This window comes from Zalophus californianus, chromosome X (genome assembly GCF_009762305.2).
Source record: "Zalophus californianus isolate mZalCal1 chromosome X, mZalCal1.pri.v2, whole genome shotgun sequence".
Classification (NCBI taxonomy): domain Eukaryota; kingdom Metazoa; phylum Chordata; class Mammalia; order Carnivora; family Otariidae; genus Zalophus; species Zalophus californianus.
Window position 1 is genome coordinate 20,736,720 of NC_045612.1, and position 19,613 is coordinate 20,756,332.

At 44.0% G+C, this 19,613-nt stretch overlaps 1 protein-coding gene across 1 annotated transcript; it reads right to left on the reverse strand.

Annotated features, from left to right (window-relative positions):
* Positions 1–207: 207 nt before the first annotated feature.
* RBMX2 (RNA binding motif protein X-linked 2) lies at positions 208–16,957 on the reverse strand. Its single transcript, XM_027607631.2, has 7 exons — positions 16,948–16,957; positions 10,800–10,980; positions 10,490–10,605; positions 9,329–9,380; positions 4,161–4,290; positions 2,146–2,323; positions 208–1,687 (listed from the first exon to the last, which is right to left on the reverse strand). The coding sequence occupies exons 1-7, from the start codon at positions 16,955–16,957 to the stop codon at positions 1,197–1,199; spliced, it is 1,158 nt and encodes a 385-aa protein (XP_027463432.2). The 3' UTR covers positions 208–1,196.
* Positions 16,958–19,613: the final 2,656 nt, after the last annotated feature.

The window sequence follows — 19,613 nt, forward strand, 5'->3', positions numbered from 1 at the left end:
AAGGTAGAAACAACCCACATGTCCATCCACTGAGGAATGGACAAACAAAATGTGGTCTATCCACACAATGGGATATTATTCAGCCATAAAAAGGAACGAAGTCCTGGGATGCCTGGGTGGCTCAGTTGGTGAAGCGTCTGCCTTCGGCTCAGGTCATGATCTCAGGGTCCTGGGATGGAGTCCCGCATTGGGCTCCTTGCTCAGCAGGGAGCCTGCTTCTCCCTCTGCCTGCCGCTCCCCCTGCTTGTGCTCTCTCGCTCTGACAAATAAATTTTTAAAAATCTTAAAAAGTAACAAAGTGCTGATCCACGCTACAACACGGATGAAGCTCAACAACATACTAAGTGGAAGACCCCAGACACAGAAGGGCCATATGGTGTATGATTCCACTTATATAAAATGTCCAGAATAGGTAGGTCCACAGAAATGGAAAGCAGACTGGTAGTCAACAGGGATGAGGAGGAGGGAATGGAGAGTAACTGCCTCATGGGCACAGGGTTTCATTCTGGGGTGATGGAAATGTTTTTGAACTACACAGGAGCGGTAGTTTGGCACACTATGAATGTACCAAATGCCACTGAATTGTTCCCTTCAAAATGGTTAATCTGATGTTATGTGAATTTCACCTCAATAGAAATAAATAAATAAATAAATAGCAAGGAGGTGCGTGGATGTTAAAAAAGAGACGTTTAAAAAATTTTTTAAAAAGAGGGTGGGGTGCAGAGGGAGCAGCCTGGCATTGAGAATCACTATCCCATTCACATCGAGCTGTCTAGACCTAGTTAAACCACCCTTCTTTATGCACGGCTGTACCTGCCAACTGGAAAGGTCACCTACACCTCTAGCACAAAGACCAGAATTCTAGAATTGCCTGCTATTTCCCCTTTCCTGGCAATTTCATCATACACTGGGGTCATAAATTCAAGGGCCACATTTATGAAACCAAATTTAGAATACCTCCTCTGGTAAGTACTGAGCATATTCCCAGGAACAATGGATTTTGCTCAAAAATCCAGGCCTATGGGGCTGTTAAAACCACAGCTCTTAATGACTCTAATACTCAAGGGATTGGAAGAATCCGGCCTCCGAGATTTTACTTACAGTAACAGTAAAAGCATAACTAAGCACAATTGCATTTTAAAGACCAAGTGCATTTCCAGTTCCAGTTCTATTGGGAAGAGAGAGAGGCCGCAGCTTCAGTGGTGCCTGCGGTCACCGGGGTTAGAGGACTCCTGGTCCCGTGAGCGCCGGGCCCTCTTCGGCCCGTGGGACCTCTCCCGGCTCCTGCTTCTACTCCGCTGACTACGCCCCTCAGAACGCCCACTGGGCCGGCTGGAGTGTGTGTCTGAGCTTCGGCCTCGGTCTCTATCTCGGCTCTTTTCTTCTCTGGTTGAGGACTTATGTTCATGCTTCGGCCTCTCTTTCTTCAGCTCCCTCTCTCTGTCCCCTTCTCCACCGCGGCAGGTCGCCCTGACCTCGGGAGAGCTGGGCTGGTGCTTCCGCACCTCCCTGGGCTCTGACTTCTGACCCCACTCTGAGTTCCTGCCGCTGTGCTTTTTAGAGCCAGGGTCGTCCTTTTCCCTTACCACCTTGTTTCTGGGTGGCGACCAGGGGGCCGGCTGCTCCGCCTGGACCTCCCGGTCAGTCTTCTCTTTGTCTTTCTTTCTTCTCTTTTTCTCCTTTTTGTCTGGAGGACAAAAGGGGCACAACCAATGAGGAAAGGAAGATGGAGGAGGGGAAGGTATGCAAAAGGAAAGCACTGCTGGCGGCAGTGGGAAGCAGTCATAATCGACACTTCCAGAAAGTGTCTCCGAGAAGCCAACTTGGATGTCTGGCCCCCTTGAGAGGTCAAGTTGCTGTATAAGGCAATTCTCACCCTTAATTACCTTTCTGAAGACACTGCCTCCAAATACAGTCACATTCTGAGGCACTGCAGGATTAGGACTTCAACATATGAATTTGGAGGAGACAGAATTCAGCCCTTAATATTAGTCTTCCACTGACACCTCTCCTTTCCCAGTTAAAGTAAGGTTCCCCACACCTTTCCCCTTCATACATAAGAAATGATTATCAGCTCTCAGGGAATGCTAGGAAGAGCAAACAATAAGACTACCCAGAATCTTCTCTTGGGTCTTAACGCTTTACCTTTTTTGTGTTTTTTTGTGGGTTTGTCATCTTCAGAACCCTCTGATGAACTCACTGAGGGGGTGTGAGCCCCACAGCCCCTCTCCTGGAGTTCTTTGGTCACATCATCTATTTCTTCGGAGTCCTTGGGAGCTCGATAGTTGGACACATGATCCACTCGAATAGTTCTTCCTTTGATCTAAGACAGACAGGCAGTGCTTCAGCAGAGATGGCCCTCCCATTGAACTATTTGAACCCAGCTGCAAAATGCCATGGTTTGAACCACACCCTTTACCTTCCTGCTAATTCTGTTTCTGGGGAAATTACTCTAAAGGAGACCTGCCCAGTTGATGTGTCACAGCACATATACCTAGATAATAATTTGCTCAGCCCTTGGGGCGGCCAGGTAGGGCCTGGGGCAGCTGGAGTCCCTGAGGCACTTGTACCAGACAGCCTCCTCAGTTTACCCCAGTGTGCGACACAATAACCTCATGTTCTACGTGTGCCATTAAGTGAAGAAAGGCTGGGCAGTACTGCCCCAAAGCACAAGCAGCAGGGAAAAATGAGAATTTACATGCATAAACAATGAATTACCCTCAATCTGTAACATTTATTCACAGTAAAACATACTGTGGCCTGGCAGCTAAAAAGAATTCCTGAAATCAAGTGCAGTGCCGAGCTGTTTTCTTGATACAGCAGTTAGGATGAGGCCAAGGAAGACCAATAGCTAAAAAGGGGGAAGGAAGCTTTTTTCTTAAGCCCTCACACCTTGCTCTACCCCCACCATAATGGACAACTGGCTCACACTGGTATTTTTGCTGTGAATCACAACTCTCCGGGTGAACAACAAAAATTAACCCCTCACTTAGAAACATTCAGGCAGGGCACCTGGGTGGCTCAGTCAGTTGAGCGTCTGCCTTTGGCTCAGGTCACGATCCCAGACTCCTGGGATCAAGCCTCAGGGATCGAGCCCCAAGGATTGAGCCCCATGTCGGGCTCCTTGCTCAGCGGAAGCCTGCTTCTCCCTCTCCCTCTGCCCCTCCCCCTGCTCCTTCTGTCTCTCTCTCTCAAATAAATAAAATCTTAAAAAAATTCAGGCAGGTACAGACCTATTCTACAGGCAAAATCATCCAAAATTTTAAAAGTCTGGCTTTTATATTCCCACACAAGAGCAGATTTTTATTCTTACCTTTAAGCCTGAGCAGTTGGTCATCTTTCCTATTCCCCTTTTGAAAACATTTTTGAAAACCTCCCTTTTATGGTAACTCCACTTGACTGCTGGCTCTCTTAAAAATCAAGCCTAGTACCTTGTTCCACCCTGTCCTATAGTTGCCAGCTATTCCATACTGGTGCAATCAGTGACAAACTCTCCAAATCAAAAGTCACCCCCCCCAAGCTATGACAATGCTTATCCAACTGCAGTGCTTTTCCTAAATAAGCATCGGAACCAGGTAGAGCATAGATAAGCCTGACTTGCCCATCACCTTCTCTCAGGCCAAGGCTGGAGTGAGAGCGAACAGAGGAGAAACAACTTCAGAATGAGTTACTTTTGTAGAATTTGTCATCAGACTTTTAACTAGAGAATTTCCAGGGCCGAGCAATGCTATGTCAGTGGAGATATATGACAGACCCACAAAGCTATGTCTTAGAGCATGAAGCCACGAAAAAGCCCCAAATCCCCTGACAGAGCATAGCATGGAAGTCTCTTTGCTGCCCAATACATCAGAAATGAGAGTGGAATGTGAGAATGGAAAGATGAGAAACCAGAGGCGTGGGTGGGAGTGGGGGGCATGGTACCTCTGCTCCTGGGAAGATGAACATGAGGAAAAGGAACAAGTGTTAGCAGGGTCATACGCCAATGAAATTATTTCCTGGGATCATTTCCTGGTCAGTATGTCCCCACACCTCTGCAACTCTCTCAATGCACCCAGGTGACCAGTACTGCCCTTGAACCTGTGGCAATCAGGTGGGAAATTAAACCTAACCCTTACATACAGGGAAAGTCCAGCCAAATCCTGCTTAGTGAACACACTCACCTTGATTCCATTAAAATTGTCAACAGCCAGAATTGTGCTCCTCTGGTCTTCATAGCAAAGGAAACAGAATCCTTTGGATTTCCCAGTCTTCTTGTCCCGCACCAGATTAATGTTAACAATCTCCCCATATCTATTTATTTTATAAAAGAGTAAGACACTATTGATTTAAAATGCAAAAACTTTCAGACTGAATGACAAAACAAAATTCAAGTAATATAATCTGTACAGGAGACACATCTAGAACAAGATAACATAAAAAGGTTAAGAATAAAAATTAGACAAGGACAGAGCAGGAACACCCAATTACAAAATGGGTGGTAATATTAAGATCAAAGATGAATTCAAGGCCAAAAAAGATATTTAAATGGGACTAAGAGAGCTCTGTTACACTGAAAAAGGTCCTAATACATTACAAAGAAATGTCATGAACCTTTATGCATAAGCTCACAAATCAAAAATTTAAAGAAACTATTAAAAATACAAAGAGAAACTGGCAACAAAGGTTATGAGATATTTTAACATACCACTTAAGTTTATAACACATAAAATTGATAAAACTAAGGTCAGATGAATTAATATCAATATATAATTATATAACATAAATATAAATAAATAACAATTATGTTGTTAAGAAATATTAATGTCAAACCAGTGGATATATAGATATATTTGAATCTTACAAAAAGAGGACAATTTCTTCTCAAGAATCCATGAAATATGTATTAAAATTGACTACAAAATAAACCTCAATAACTTCCAAAAACAGAGAATATGTTCTCCAATCACAATGCTATCCAGCTGGAAATAATATTTTAAATAAAAAATACCCTACTAGCTAGAACTTGAAACCTACTCTCCTAGCTAACAATTGGATGAAAGTAAAATAAAAAAAAAAAATCAACAGATTACTTAAAAAATAACAAAAATGAGAAGAATATATACCAAAACATAATTATGGGATGCAGCTAAAACCACATTAAGAAAAATCTGTAACCTTAGAGAATTTTACTGTTAAAAAGGCAGAATGAATATAAAAGAAAACAAATCGAAGGAAAGCAGATGGGAGTTAATAAAGATAAAAGCAGAAATTAAGAGAAAATAGAAAAAAATTCAACCTTACTCCTTATACAAAGTTAAATTCCAGGTAAGTTAAAGATTCATAAATTAAAAAGTAAAGTCATAAAAATAAAACAGGAATTGGTGGATACTTAATAACATGATCACATACATACATTCCAGCCAGATATTTAGCATCTTACCTAACAGAAAATACAGGTTTCTCCCGCTACCCAAATGTTCATTTTATGCCACTTCGCTTTTACAAAAGACCTACATTAGTACCTGTTTTCACTAACCGAAAGAAAGCTGAAGAGGATTTTCACTCTTATGACATGGTAACTGCTTCATCACTTTATGCCGTTTTAGTTTAGAAAGCTTTCACAGAACACTCTACCTCCGGATAGCAGGGGAAACCTGTACTGGAGCTGATTCAACTAAGGTCAGGAACTATTTAACACTGTTTAACAGTGTAGGTATAGGCCAGTGCAATCAGACAGGAGAAAACAGATGTAAAAAAATGAAAAAGTAAAACTATCTCTATTTGAAGATTTATATATAATAGTATGCATAGAAAACCCAAGAGAATTAATGATAAACAATGATAAAAACAAACAGTAGGATAATTCAGTAAGGTAAGAGGATATAAAGTTAAAAAAATAAAACACTCTCTTACAAAAACAATAATCAGAAGATGTAACCAAGGAGAAACCCCATTTGTATTAGCAACAAAAAACTTAAAATACTTAGAAATAAACTTAGCAACAAGCAATGTACAAAGTCTATATAGAGAAAATTTTTTAAAACTGAAAGACACACACATAGATTTGAACAAATATAAAGACATCCCTTGTTTTTGGATAGGATGACTCAACATCATAAAGACAGCAACATCTTCCCCCAAGTTAATACTTAAATTTAATGTAGTACAAGTTGTGTTTTATTTTCCTGGAGCTGGATAAGTTGATTCTAAAGTTCTCATGGATAAATGAACATGTTAAGAGTAGATGGAGAAACTTTAAAAAAGAACAATGAGGGAGAGTAACTCTCCCAGATACTAAACACACTGAAAACACTGTGATTAATTAGTGTGGTACTGGCACATGAAGAGACAGACAGACCAACAGAACAGAATAGAAAGGCAAGAAAGAGACTCAAGTATATATGGAAAAATTAGTAAGATGATATGGGTGACATCCCAGTTTGCTGGGGGAAAATGACTTTTTTATAAATGTTGGGACAACTGGATAGCCACTGAAAAAACATGAAATTGCATCCGTGTCTCACACTATAATCAGAATAACTCTAAATGGATCAGAGATTTCAGTGCATAAAATTGAAACCATACAAGTACTAGAAGGGAACACAGATGGGTGGGTGGGGAGAAATACTATCTAATTATGACTCAAAATCCAGAAGCAACAAAAAAAGACTGATAAATCTGACCATATAAAACACTAGAGTGTGAGATATACAGGGTCTGCACAAAGGAGTTTTTGGGGTGATGGAATTGTTCTTCATCCTAACTGTGGGGGTGACTACACAAATCTATACACACATTAAAGCTCACAGGGCTGTACACTCCCTAAAGTCAATTTTACCATATAATTTAAACACATGAATGAATAAATTTTTTTAAATTTTGCACAGCAAAAAAAAAAACAACCCACAACAAAGTCAAAAGACAAATGACAAAACAGGAGAAAATATTTACAACTCATATTACAGATAAAGGACCGGAAAGTAATTTTTTTCCTTTTTGCTATAAAGAACATCATCAGGACAACTGGTAAAGCTGAATAAAGTCTATGAATTAGATCAGTGTTAACTTCCTGAATTTAATCACCATACCGAGGTTAAACAGAGAATGTCCTTGTTTTGGGGGGAAACAAATATTGAAGAATTTAGGGATAAATGGGCATCATGCCTGCAACTGACTCTCAAATGGTTCAGAAAAAAATAATAGGTATACGTGGGGAGAAATGACAAAGCAAATGTAGTAGTAAAATGTTAACATCTGGGGATTCTAAGCGAAGGGGAAACAGGTATTCTTTACAGTACTTTATAACTTTCCTATTTTAAGTCTGAAATTATTTCCAAATAAAATGTAAAGAGAATATAGGAACTCGTTTAAACGGGTCTGACTCCTACAGACCAAATTGGGACAATCTGAGCATCAAGAAATAATAATGATGGCAATGTAGTAAAACACATCAAATTAAGTAAAATAAGTCCACAGTAACACAATACATGACAAAGTGGTAAAACAGAGTTGAAACCATTAAGAGCTTTTGTAAAATCACTAAGAAAATGAGGAACACATCAACAGAAGAAAACAAGCAAAGGCTATGAAACTTAAAAAAAACAAGAAATAATGGCATGTAAATCTATGAAAAGGTGTTCTACCTCACTGATGATTAAATAAAGGCAAAGTAAACTCATAATGAGAAACCATACAACAAATATTTTTTTAAAATAATCACTGCCAATTAGGATTCAGAAAAATGGGCATTCTAGTGAGAGTAGAAACTGATACAACCTTCTCAGAGAGCAATCTGGCCATATTTATAAAACATCTTAAAAATGCTGATCTAGTAATTTCACTAAGGAAACTATCAGGAATGCATACAAAGGATGTATATACTACAATGTATATACTAAACATGCACACACATATGCTACAATGTATATACTATATATATGTATACATATAGTGTGTGTATATACATATATATACTAAAATGCAATACAATTTATAACAGCAAATAATGCCCAACATTTAAAAAAAAAAGATAATAAAGAAATACACCAAAATGTTAACAGTTTTTCCTTAAAGTACATTCTGTTTTGTTCTCTATGCTTTTCCTTTTTGCCAAATGTCCTAAAGGGATTATACATTACCTTGATAATCAGAAAACAACATTTTTTGAAAACCACTGCTACCAATGGCAAAGGCAATCTTCATGGAGAGCAATGTGTACAGCCAGAAGAGAGAATGAAAATAAACAAACACACTAGCTGATCATCACTCAATGCAAATAAGACAAAAACAGCCTCTAGATGGAAGGCTGGACCAGGCAGAGGTATCATAAGGGGTGGAAATTACAGGCTGCACCCCCTGTGACCTTCCAGCTCCCCAGAAGTTGGAGGAAACAGCCTCTGTCCCTCTCTGGGCGCTTTGCAGTGTGGGCTGCAGAGGCCCGCTCCCATGGCCTTCAATGTGTATTGCCCAATCGCTTTCCCATGGCCCTCTCCCCCATATGCTGCCCAACCACTCAGCGAGGGTCCTCCTCCCATCGGACAGCCCAACCATCCCCTGCCATGGCTGGCTGTGTTTGCTTCCCCAAACCCTTCTGCTGCGGTCCTCTGCCTGTACAGGCTGTCCAACTTCTCTGCAACAGTCCTCTGCCCTCGGGGCCCCTCTGGCCTTACCGACTGTCTAACCACTCTGTGTAGCTCTGGGTTGGGACCAGCCCCTCTCTACCAGCTGCCAAGACGCTCTCCCACCCAATGCTGCTGCTTTCATCTCATAGTGGAATGAAGAATATATGGCTGATCTATTCATTCTTGTTCCTCAACAGCCTATAAGTCTCAGCTTCTGGGTAAAGAGACTGGCTCTAGCTCAATAACCTTATGCTCATCTAGAAACAAAGAAAACAAACTACTGCCTAAACCTTTTGCTTTTTCTCCCATTCCTCTGTGCTTTGCCCTAATCCTACAACACCACACAGGTGTAAGCCGGAAGGGCTCTGTGATCATGGATAACCCTTAGTTTGCAGGAGCCCAAAGAGCCCAACATGGTAGCTTCCTGTGAGTTCCCGTCTGTTCCAGTGTTGGCCCAGGCTGAACAAGCCTCACTGAAGAAGCAATAAAAACAGACCAGAATCCCCAAGACAGCCTCCTAAATCATCCAACTTCTTGGACTGTCCATATTGGAAGAGTTCTACAACCATGTCCTGGTGCTGATCTAGACTAGAACAGAAGCTCCAGCCCTCCCCATGCAGGGAGGCCAGTCAGCCTACAATAAAATAAACGGATTTTGTGATGCCATAAAATGCATTATGGAAGCATACTCTGATGACCCAGAAGGCAGGAAATGAAAAAGGACTTACTGTGAGAACACACAGATGATGTCCCCTTCAGTCAGTTCATAAGGAAGCCCTCCTAGAAGAGAAAACCACATTTCAGTTCCACAAACATTTACCAAGCGTCTACTACATACCATGCACTAGGCCCGGCACTGGGGGTGCAAAGAAGAGTAAGCCACAGAGCCTGCCCTCAAAGAACTCACAGTCCGATGACAAAAGAGAAGCATATATAAGGTGCAGCATTAGTGCAGCAAAAGGAGTGATTAACTTTGTGGAAAGGTTGGTGTCCCCACTAACCAAATACTCCTTACACCCAAAATCTTATGGACAAAGCAGATAGTTTCTGGCATAAAACTCTGCTTCGACAAACATATCTTGAACTCACCTGCTCTTTACCCACAAATTCACAGCTAAGATCCAAAAATCAGTTTAAATATGAAAATATTAACCCGACCTCACATAGACTAAGGATTTTATAATCCTTAGTTGTCTTCATAAACAACTGTTCAGCACTTCATAGGAAATAAATTCCCCTGCAAATCTTTCCTTCCTCATCTGTAAAATGGGGACTTTGGTACTTACTTCACAGAATTTTAAGAATTAAATAAAACAATGGATAGAAAGTGCTTAGCACAATAAAACAGAACAGACTGTCAAATTACTGGAAGTGACAAAAGTGAATAGAGAGATGACAATATGGCCATGGGCAGAAGGCAGGAGCTAATTAGATGAGGAAAATGAATTCTGAGGGAAGGGGAAAGGGCAGGGGACTAGCAGTAATACAGGATCGTGCCTGAGACCATGAGTTCTAGAATCCCATAGTTCTGGTTGTCCCACTTACTAGCTATGTGACCTTACGTAAGTCCATTAACTTCCCTGCACCTCAGTTTCCTCAGCTGTGTAATAGAGAGACGAGGTGTAACAATGGTCTCTGAAACCAAGTGGCAAGACTCTTACCACAGTGAATGGCAAAGGGTAACTATCATGGACACTGGTTTGGCAGGGGGAGCAAACTAAAAATGGGAGAGAAAAGAGATACGGAAAACGGATTTACGGGGCAGCCAGCAGAAGGAAATAAAAGTGCGTGATGAATGCCGGGAGAAATGAACGGCCGGAATACTGAAAGGTTAGGAAGCAGGCCAGGAGAGGAGGAGGAGCCGTGCAGGGGAAAGATGTGGACCTTACCCAGGAAGATCCAGGCGCTGTCTTTGTACTCGGAGTGCCAGGACACCTTATCTGCCACCCCAAGCTGGACCTCACGCTCATTCAGCTCGTTGATCAGCTTCACTTTAGTTAAAGGGCTGCAAAAAGGGCGGAAAAGCGGACCTTAAGTGCGGCCTGGCCAGAGTTAAGGGTGAGCAAAACTAGGGGACTAGTTTTCCAGTCTCTGCGCCTCTGCCGCCCCTAGGCCCGGCAGACGCTCTACCACCCCAGTCCTGGTGGACCACCTCCCGCGGCCCATCCCTACTTCTTCAGAGGTAAACTGCGGCCTTACTTCATCTTCTCAGGTTCGCGCTCAGCACCGAGACACTTACTTCCGGACGAGTCTGCACCGCGCGTGCGCAGCCCCGACGCAGCGCTCCCATTGGACTCCGCGGAGCTCGCGTCGCGCCGGAAGAGCTGGGTCGCGCCGGGGTGTGGCGCTTGCGCACTAGCGCAGACAGGAACTCCTCGCTCTGTCAGTTATCGCTGCACCAGAGAATTTTTGTCTAGGCCCTCGGTCCGTCCCTGTATGGAACGGGGACATGGGTGTGAGCCGGGTTTATTATAGGACCCTCAGCCCCTGCACGACGCCTGGCATTGATTGGGCTAGCTATAAATGTTTGCTGAATAAAGACTGAAAAATGTGGGGCGCCTGGGTGGCTCAGTCGTTCAGCGTCTGCCTTCTGCTCAGGTCATGATCCCAGAGTCCTGGGATCAAGCCCCGCTTCTCCCTCTCCCACTCCCCCTGCTTGTGTTCCTGCTCTCGCTAACTCTCTCTGTCAGATAAATAAATAAAATCTTAAAAAAAAAAAAAGACTGGAAAATGTGCCCGTTATGGCGACTTTAGTCCCAGCCTTTGCTTGCTCTCAGTGCAAATCCCTACTGGGGCTTCATTTCCAGCCAATTACTCACGCACACGCACACCCATCAAAGCATCCCTGTTCAGGAATTACAGCAAAGTGAAGAAGATATGTGAGAGGGTAAATTTTTTTCTTCCTCAAATTCAAATGCATAGGCAACTGACCAGTGTGCCTCCATAGGCTGAATTGAATACCCAGATTTGTGTTAAGAGCTGTTACCCTCACCCACCCTTTTCCATTGTCTCGCTCCTACTTAAGCAGGATGCAGAAAGAAATAGTGAAAAAGCTAATAACTGAGCAGATGCTAGGTTGTGTGCTAAGAAATTCACATGTACTGGCCCTCCATCCTCACAACCACCCCCATAGAGTCTATACATACAATTACCCTCCTCATTTTACAGAGGAAGAAACTGAGATTCAAAGGAGTTAATTAGTTAATTCAAAAGAGGTACTCTTCCTCTACCTATCAGGTCTGGTTGATTTAATCAGTTCTTACTGAGCATCTATATTTGTCGTATAAGGCATGTCTGTAGACAGGAATGTAAGGTGAGGTTCTCTGCCCGAAGGAGCTAATATCATTAAGGAGACAAGATAAATTTGCTTGGTAGATTTCACTCCAGAAATAACAAGGAACCCATAGAAGAGATGGTGGCATATAATGTGTGATTTAAGCCATACTGAAGCTTTGAATCCATCTTGCATGTGTCCTCATCAATAACTGGTATCAGACCATGCATGGTCTAAAAGTGAAGTTCCAGAGCTGTGTAGTTCTCTCTGTAAGCCTAGCTCAGAGCCCCAGAAATTAGGCACTTCACCAAGTACTTTGATGATGATGATGACAACTCTACCCTCAATGACTCACCATCTACCCATGTCCTGCCAAAAAGCAGGAAACTCCCCACCAATGACAGTTTCTCTTCATTCATTCTGTGTTTGTGCCCCTCCCCCAGTCCAAACCAGCTATTCATTAACTTTGTGAAATTATCTTGGCAATGAAAACTAAACGGTGACAGATTGCATACAGGTTTTATCTGCTCCTGGGAATCATAGGTTGCTTAGTTGTAGGGTTGAAGTAGCCACTGCAAAGTGGTAAACTAGCATGCAGCATTATCTGGCTGGATTCCTCAGGCAACTGTGAAATGAGAGAAATAGGGCTAAACCTGTGTCTTGGTCATCAGGAGGGTTCAAAAGGAAGCTGAAGTGAAAGAGGAGATTAAGACCAACCAAAGGGAAGGACAATTTAGTTGGAGGAGGGTGTGGGAAGACTGCTACTATCTAGCTAGTGGGTTCAGCAGAGATATTCTGAACCTGGGAGAACTTAAAACCATCCCAGGTTACCTGGGACATCTCCATCAACATGCTTCCAATTGGTAGGAATTGGTAGGTAAGATGATGCCTAGAGATATCCACAAGTCTAAGTGGAAAGGGGATGAGGATCAAGGGGACCCTCTGATCTTAGTATCTGAGAGGAGGACCAGGATTTGCTATTCAAGGTGGCTACTAGTGATCTCCACCAGTAACATTGATTTAGCACCCACTGGATGGACAGCTCAGGTCTAGGTCCTCTAGGCAATGCTAAGGAAGCCAAAGGCAATCCTCACATTCAAGGCAAGGCCAAGTAATAATGTCCAGCCAATTTCATCTCTTCGCTTCCCACCACACCACATCCCAAAACAGCTTTCCCTCCTGACTTCCCTGTTTCAAGCAATGCTATCACCATTTTCCTGGTTGCCCAGGTACAAAACAGGGGTTTCATATTTCAGTCATCCTTATTCCTCACCCAAAGATATCTATCCAATCACTAAGTCCTAATCATTGTGCTACTGCAGTGTCTATAAAATTCATCTCATCCAGTCACAGTTCTGTTTCTTTTTTTAAAAAGATTTTATTTATTTGAGAGAGAGTGAGAGACAGAGCACGAGTGGAAGGGGAGGGGTGGAGGGAGAAGCAGGCTCCCTGCTGAGCAGGGAGCCAGACACGGGGCTCAATCCCAGTACCCCGGGATCATGACATGAGCCAAAGGCAGATGCCTAACCGACTGAGCCACCCAGGCGCCCCAACAGTTCTGTTTCATTATCACATGCCTTCTAGTTCTTTCCCTACTCGTAGAACTGCCTTGGCCCCTATTCTCCTGTCTTTCCTCCCACTGCTCCCCAACACAAAGCCTCAACTTCAGTCAGGTTTCACTTCTATCCATTTCCTCAGGGGCTCCTTTCATTTCCAACCTAGACACCCTGCTGGGAGAGCCCCACACCCCTGGACGGCTCTTCTCTCTCTGAAACCTGCCCAAGCTCCAAACCCCCATCCAGGCACCCCTTAAGCAGGAAACATTTCCTGACCTCATCAGTACACAGTGATGGTTCCCACTTCTGAACTCTGCAGCACATCATAACATTTTCATGTTATCTCCCCAGAAAGAGTGTGAGATCCTGGAAAAGAAAGGTTCTTTCTTTTTAAGCCCTCAGCACCTCAAACATTTCTCTGCACACATAGCAAGTAACCAATACAACTATTGGTTAATGAAATTGAAAACACGCAGAGCTATGGTTACCTTTGGGGAAGCAGATGAGGAAAGGAGGAGAGAGGCTTTTACTTACCCTTTGTTTCTTTCTATACTGTTAGAATTTTCTTCCCTTTATCCAGATTATCACTTACATTTTTTATTTTTATTTTTTAAAAGATTACCCTTAGCCACTATGCACAGGCTAAGTGGGGTTAAGAGGAACAGATCAGGCAGGGACATGTTGGGTATCAACTTTAGATTTGACTCAATGTGAGGTGAGAAGCCAACAAAGGATTCTGATCTGGCTTACAATTTAGCAGGATGACCTTGGCTGCAAACTGTGGGTTGGAGAGAGTGCCTAAGGTAGAGTCAGGGAGACTAGGAAGCTTTGCAATAATTCAGGCAGGAGATGATGGTGGTTTGCCTCAGGGAGCAGCTAAGGAGAGGGTGGCCCATGTTGGTATTTTTTAAACTAAAAAATATATTTAAAAAAATAAAGAACACACATGACATCAACAGAAAGGTATATTATGTTTATGAGTGCTCGGGTGCTGGGTTAGATGCTGAGGATACTACAGTAAGCAAGATCACAAGACCCAGTCCCTGCCCTTGAACAGCTCACAAAGTTGCCAGACAGTTGTATATGTGAATAAACATAATACAAAGAGATGAGGGTCAAAATGAAGGTGTGAGTGAAATGTCACTGGAACCAGTTGAGGAATCAATTAATTCTGACTACTGGGGGTCAGAGGGAGGTGGGGGTGGAAAGCAAGTGTCAGGGAAAGCTACAGTGCAGCAGGGGACAGTTGAAAAGCAGGGAGGAGGGCTGGGGTGGGAGAAAACAGATGGATTTGGTTGGCAAATTGTTGAGTTTAAAGCACCCAAGGAGCCAACAAAGGAGACCAAGGAGGAGGAGGACAGATAAAGATGAAGCAGCAGGAGAAAGTAGGATTCAAGAAGAGAGCAAAAAGGGCCGCCTGGGTGGCTCAGTCGTTAAGCGTCTGCCTTCGGCTCAGGTCATGGTCCCAGGGTCCGGGGATCGAGCCCCGCATCGGGCTCCCTGCTCCGCGGGAGGCCTGCTTCTCCCTCTCCCACTCCCCCTGCTTGTGTTCCCTCTCTCCCTGTGTCTCCCTCTCTCTCTGTCAAATGAATGAATAAAATCTTAAAAAAAAAAAAGAAGAGAGCAAAAGGTCATCAGTGCTATCAAACACCACATAAAAGTTCTCGTGGTAGAAGCACCTCTAAGTTTTCAGTGTTTCTGCCTACTTATTTTAATTGGTCCAAAACAATGTCTGGTCCTTAATTATAGGTTGTCTGGAGGAATAGAGAATAAGAAATGATGGGTTGTGTTAATAGCATCTTACCATCTCTTCTGGGGATATTAACCTGAATCCATACATGGGCTTCAGTGAGTCTATAAGGTCCCTGCTTTGTTGGTATGATGTCTATGTTACATGAACATGTGCATTTTTAAGGAGAAGGTCCATAGCTTCTAACAGACTCCAAAATGGTTCCGTGGTTGGGAAAACAATAGCTAAGGACCACTGCCTTAGAGCATCTAAGCATTATCTGTGAATATCGTCATGTGCAGATAATTCAGAGCACTTTGCAAAGCTTAGCAAGAACTGTTGCAGGAGAACTGGCATGAGCTGTGAGTCAGATATTGACCAAATGGAAGCACACCACACCCCCGCTGGCTCCCCCAAGGCTCAGCACAGCTGCTTGCTGCCAACAATCTGACTCTTAGGTATAATCTTGAGGAGCTGGACAGAGAATCCCAAAATCTTGAGGAGGAAGAGACCAAATCACTTCCAGGGGTGAACATGCCTTCTAGAAGATACACGGCAGATGTCCTTTTATCACCTGCTTGTCGTTGTTCAACTTTTCTCCAGTGCCCAGGCCAAAGCAGTAGCTTTCCAAACCTCAAGCAACACAAATTTCAGAAGTGGCTAAGAATTCTGACGAACTGACTTTAAAAACAGAATCCGGTTTCTAAAGAAGAAATTGCTGGGGCAGTAGATGGCTCTGATTCAAGTGGAGCCCACCTGTAATCACAAATTTTCTCTCAATTCATGATGTGAAGTCCCCATTGACATACAGGCCTAAGGACCATGCGAGCAGAATTGAACTGAATGGGATCATCGGACCGGGTGGGATGAGGAGTAGAGGTGGGCCAATCGGACTGGAGCTGAATAGAAAAGTATTTTTGAGGGATGGCAGGAGCCTGCCTAGAGCAGGAGTTCCTAAAAGGTCTTGGCACTGAAGCAGGTCAATCTCCAAGCCAATGACTAGTGAGTGCCCTACCCTCTAGTCTTCAAAATATTCCTTGCATTACCAGCTTTTATCGCCCTCTCCGTGATTCTCACTGTTTTGAGCCAGACTTCTTCTAGGGTGTTCTGTTGCTGAGCCACATCAGAGGATAGCATACTGAGACCAAGGGGGAAGAAGCCAGTTAGCAGAGGTGCCAGGTGAAACGCTGATCCAGAGGGTAGGAGACAGTCTGTATATTAGGAAAAGGGGTAGGTGGCCACGTGGCAGAGAAGCCAGACAACTGAGACACATGCTTATAGAGACTAGAGCAGATGGGTGATCGGAGGGACAAACTGAGAAGCAGGCAAAGCCCTCAGAGATGAGACACGGGACAGGCCTCTGTCTTGGCTCAAAGCCCAGTGACATTGCAGGCAGGCTGGCTGCATTCCTCTTCTGCACGGTGGACGCTGGCATCTGTCACGAGGCTGGGCACAAGCTTTCAAAGCCAAAGGGTGATGCCACACGGCTTTCACTCTGCCTCTGGTCAGGAACTTACACTTCTGTAACAACATTGCAATTCTGGAGAGACCGGCTGGCATAGTTAGACTCTGAGACTCGGCAGGCCTGGGTTCAAATCCCAGTTCTAGCACATGCTAGCCATGGAACTTCGGGGGATTTAATTAGCTTCGATTAACTTCTATGTGCACTGGTGATAGTATCACCTCACGGGCATATTGTGAGGATTAAATGAGTTCATGCATGGAAAGTGTGTGTGATAAGAGGTATTATTAATATTAATAATAATCTTATTCTCAGATTCCAAATACCTCCGGCCATTGTTACAATCCCTCCCCCCCTTCTGCAACCCCTAAATCTTACCCCCAGATCTTCCTCGGTAGGAAGCTGGAAATGGCCGTCTGAGAGCCAGAGGGCTGCAATATAAAACTAGGCTAGAATGGCCCCTTGAGTGCAGTCTTTCTTGAAACATACCCTGAAAAGCCTTCAAGAAAGACTTTCAATGAGAAAAAGCAAGAAGTGTTAATTGAATGTATACTTTCTCCCCTCACCCCACCCCCACTGCACAAGCCATGGGAATGAACCAAAAGTATTTGTACCTCATTACCCAACTCCTAATCTGCAGGAGAGGGAAGGCTTTCCATGCTCTAGTCCCAACAATAAAAATAAATAAAAGGAGCAAGAAACTTCTGAGCCCTGGGTGGCAAATGAAAACATCGCTGTACTCGCCGTGCCCCTCTGGCCTGCATGAAGGTATAGCTAAGATGCAAAACAATCAGAGCAACCCAGAAGTGCCTAGAAGGATCTTTCTTCCTTTCAAAGACCCCTCCTATGTATATAGCTAGATGGGAGCAAAGCTTTCCAAGGATCGCTTTCTTCCTGCAGAGTGCCTGCCCTCTGCTGGGCTTCATGGTCATTGGCATTTGGCACCTCAGTCCCGCAAGCTGCTCTTTCCTGGTAAGTAGAAACAGTATAACCAAAACCCAGTTTTTGAACTGTCTCCTCATATTAACCCTTTAGTTCGATGTATGAGTTTCCTATTGCCAATGTAACAAATCACCACAAACCTACTGCTTAAAACAACATGAATTTATTACCTTACAGTTCTTGAGGTCAGGAGTCCAAAATCGGTTTCACGTCAAAGCATCAGCAGGGGGGCACCTGGGTGGCTCAGTGGGTTAAGCGTCTGCCTTTGCTCCAGGTCATGATCCCAGGGCCCTGGGATTGAACCTCTTGTGTCGGGATCCTTGCTCAGCAGGGAGCCTGCTTCTCCTCCCCCTGCCTGCCACTCCCCCTGTGTGTGCACTCTGTGTGTGTGTGTGTCAAGTAAATAAATAAAATCTTAGGGGCACCTGGTGGCTCAGATGGTTAAGCGTCTGCCTTTGGCTTGGGTCATGATCCCAGGGTCCTGGGATCGAGCCCCACATCAGGCTCCTGGCTCAGCAGGGAGCCTGCTTCTCCCTCTCCCTCTGCCTCTCTCCCTGCTCATGCTCTCTCTCTCTCTCTCTCTCTCTCTCTCTCTCTCTCTCTGTATCTCTGTGTCTCAAATGAATAAATAAAAAAAATCTTTAAATAAAATCTTTAAAAAAAAGCATCAGCAGGCCCAGTTCCTTCTGGAGACTCTAGGGGAGACTCTGTCCCCTTGCCTTCTCCAGCTTCTAGAGGCCTCTCGCAATTTTTGGCTTGTGACCCCTTTCTGGCATCACTCCAATCTCTTGCTTCCATCTTCCCCAATATTACTCACTGATCTCCTGCCTTCTTCTTATAAGGACCCTTGGGATTATAACATTGGGCCCACCCAGAAACTCAGGATAATCACCCCATCTCAAGATCCTTACTTAATCACACCGGCAAGTCCCTTTTGCCATGTAAGGCAAGATATTCACAGGTTCCAGGGACTCGGACACAGACATCTTTGGGGGTCATTCTTCAGCCTACCATACCCAGGCTTCCGCAGCTTGGAGGAGCAAAAAGCTAGTGGACAAAGAGTGATGAGAACTGGATGCCGCTCCCAGCTCTGCAGCCACTTTCTGGCTGGGTAACCTCAGGCAGGTCCCTTGGCCTTTCCAAGCCTCAGCTTCTTCACTTGTAAGCTGGGGAGAATAATACCACCCAGCTCACAAGGTGTCAGACACTTGAATGTATGAAAAGCTCTAAGCATAGTGGTGAGCACAGAGCAGGCACTCCATAAACATGCTGGAAGGGGAAGTTAACATGGGGAAAGACAGGACGAGCATTTAGAAGGCTATGACCACAACGCAGATGAAAGATAATAAAGTACTAGGGGCACCTGGGTGGCTCGGTGGGTTAAGCGTCTGCCTTTGGCTCAGGTCATGATCCCAGGGTCCTGGGATGGAGCCCCGCATCAGGCTCCCTGCTCAGCAGAGAACATGCTTCTTCCTCTCCCTCTGCCCCTCCCCCCACTCATGCTTGCACGCTCTCTCTCTGTCAAATAAATAAATAAAATCTTTTTAAAAAAGAAAGACAATAAAGTGCTAAATGAGAGAGGCACTAGCCAGAACGGAAAGCAGGAGTGGGAAGATAAATGGAGAGGTATAAGTGAGTCCAGAATCCTATATTTCCTTGGGCTCAGGGTAAAAAATAATCCTCATTTTCCACAATCACTGGGCTTTAGTGACCAAAAAAGAGGGGAGGGTCTTCTACTTAAGTTCAGCTCAAGCACCCGTGAGAAAACCCAAAGCATAGATGTGTCAGCTTGAAGGCCGGAAGTCGTAGGATGGGCAAAGGCACAGAGGCACAAACTGGAAGGAAAGGGGACAACGTGTAGTCTCTATGGTTGATAAGAGCCAAGACAAACTCTCGGTGGCTGTTCCACACAGGTTTCCAACCTGACTGTTTCCAACACCTGCTGCTTATGAGCTATGTGGCCTTGGGCAAATAAGTCAGCCTCTGCATGACTGGGTTTTCCCATCTGTAAAATTGAGGTATTACTAATACCTACCTTATAGAATTTTTG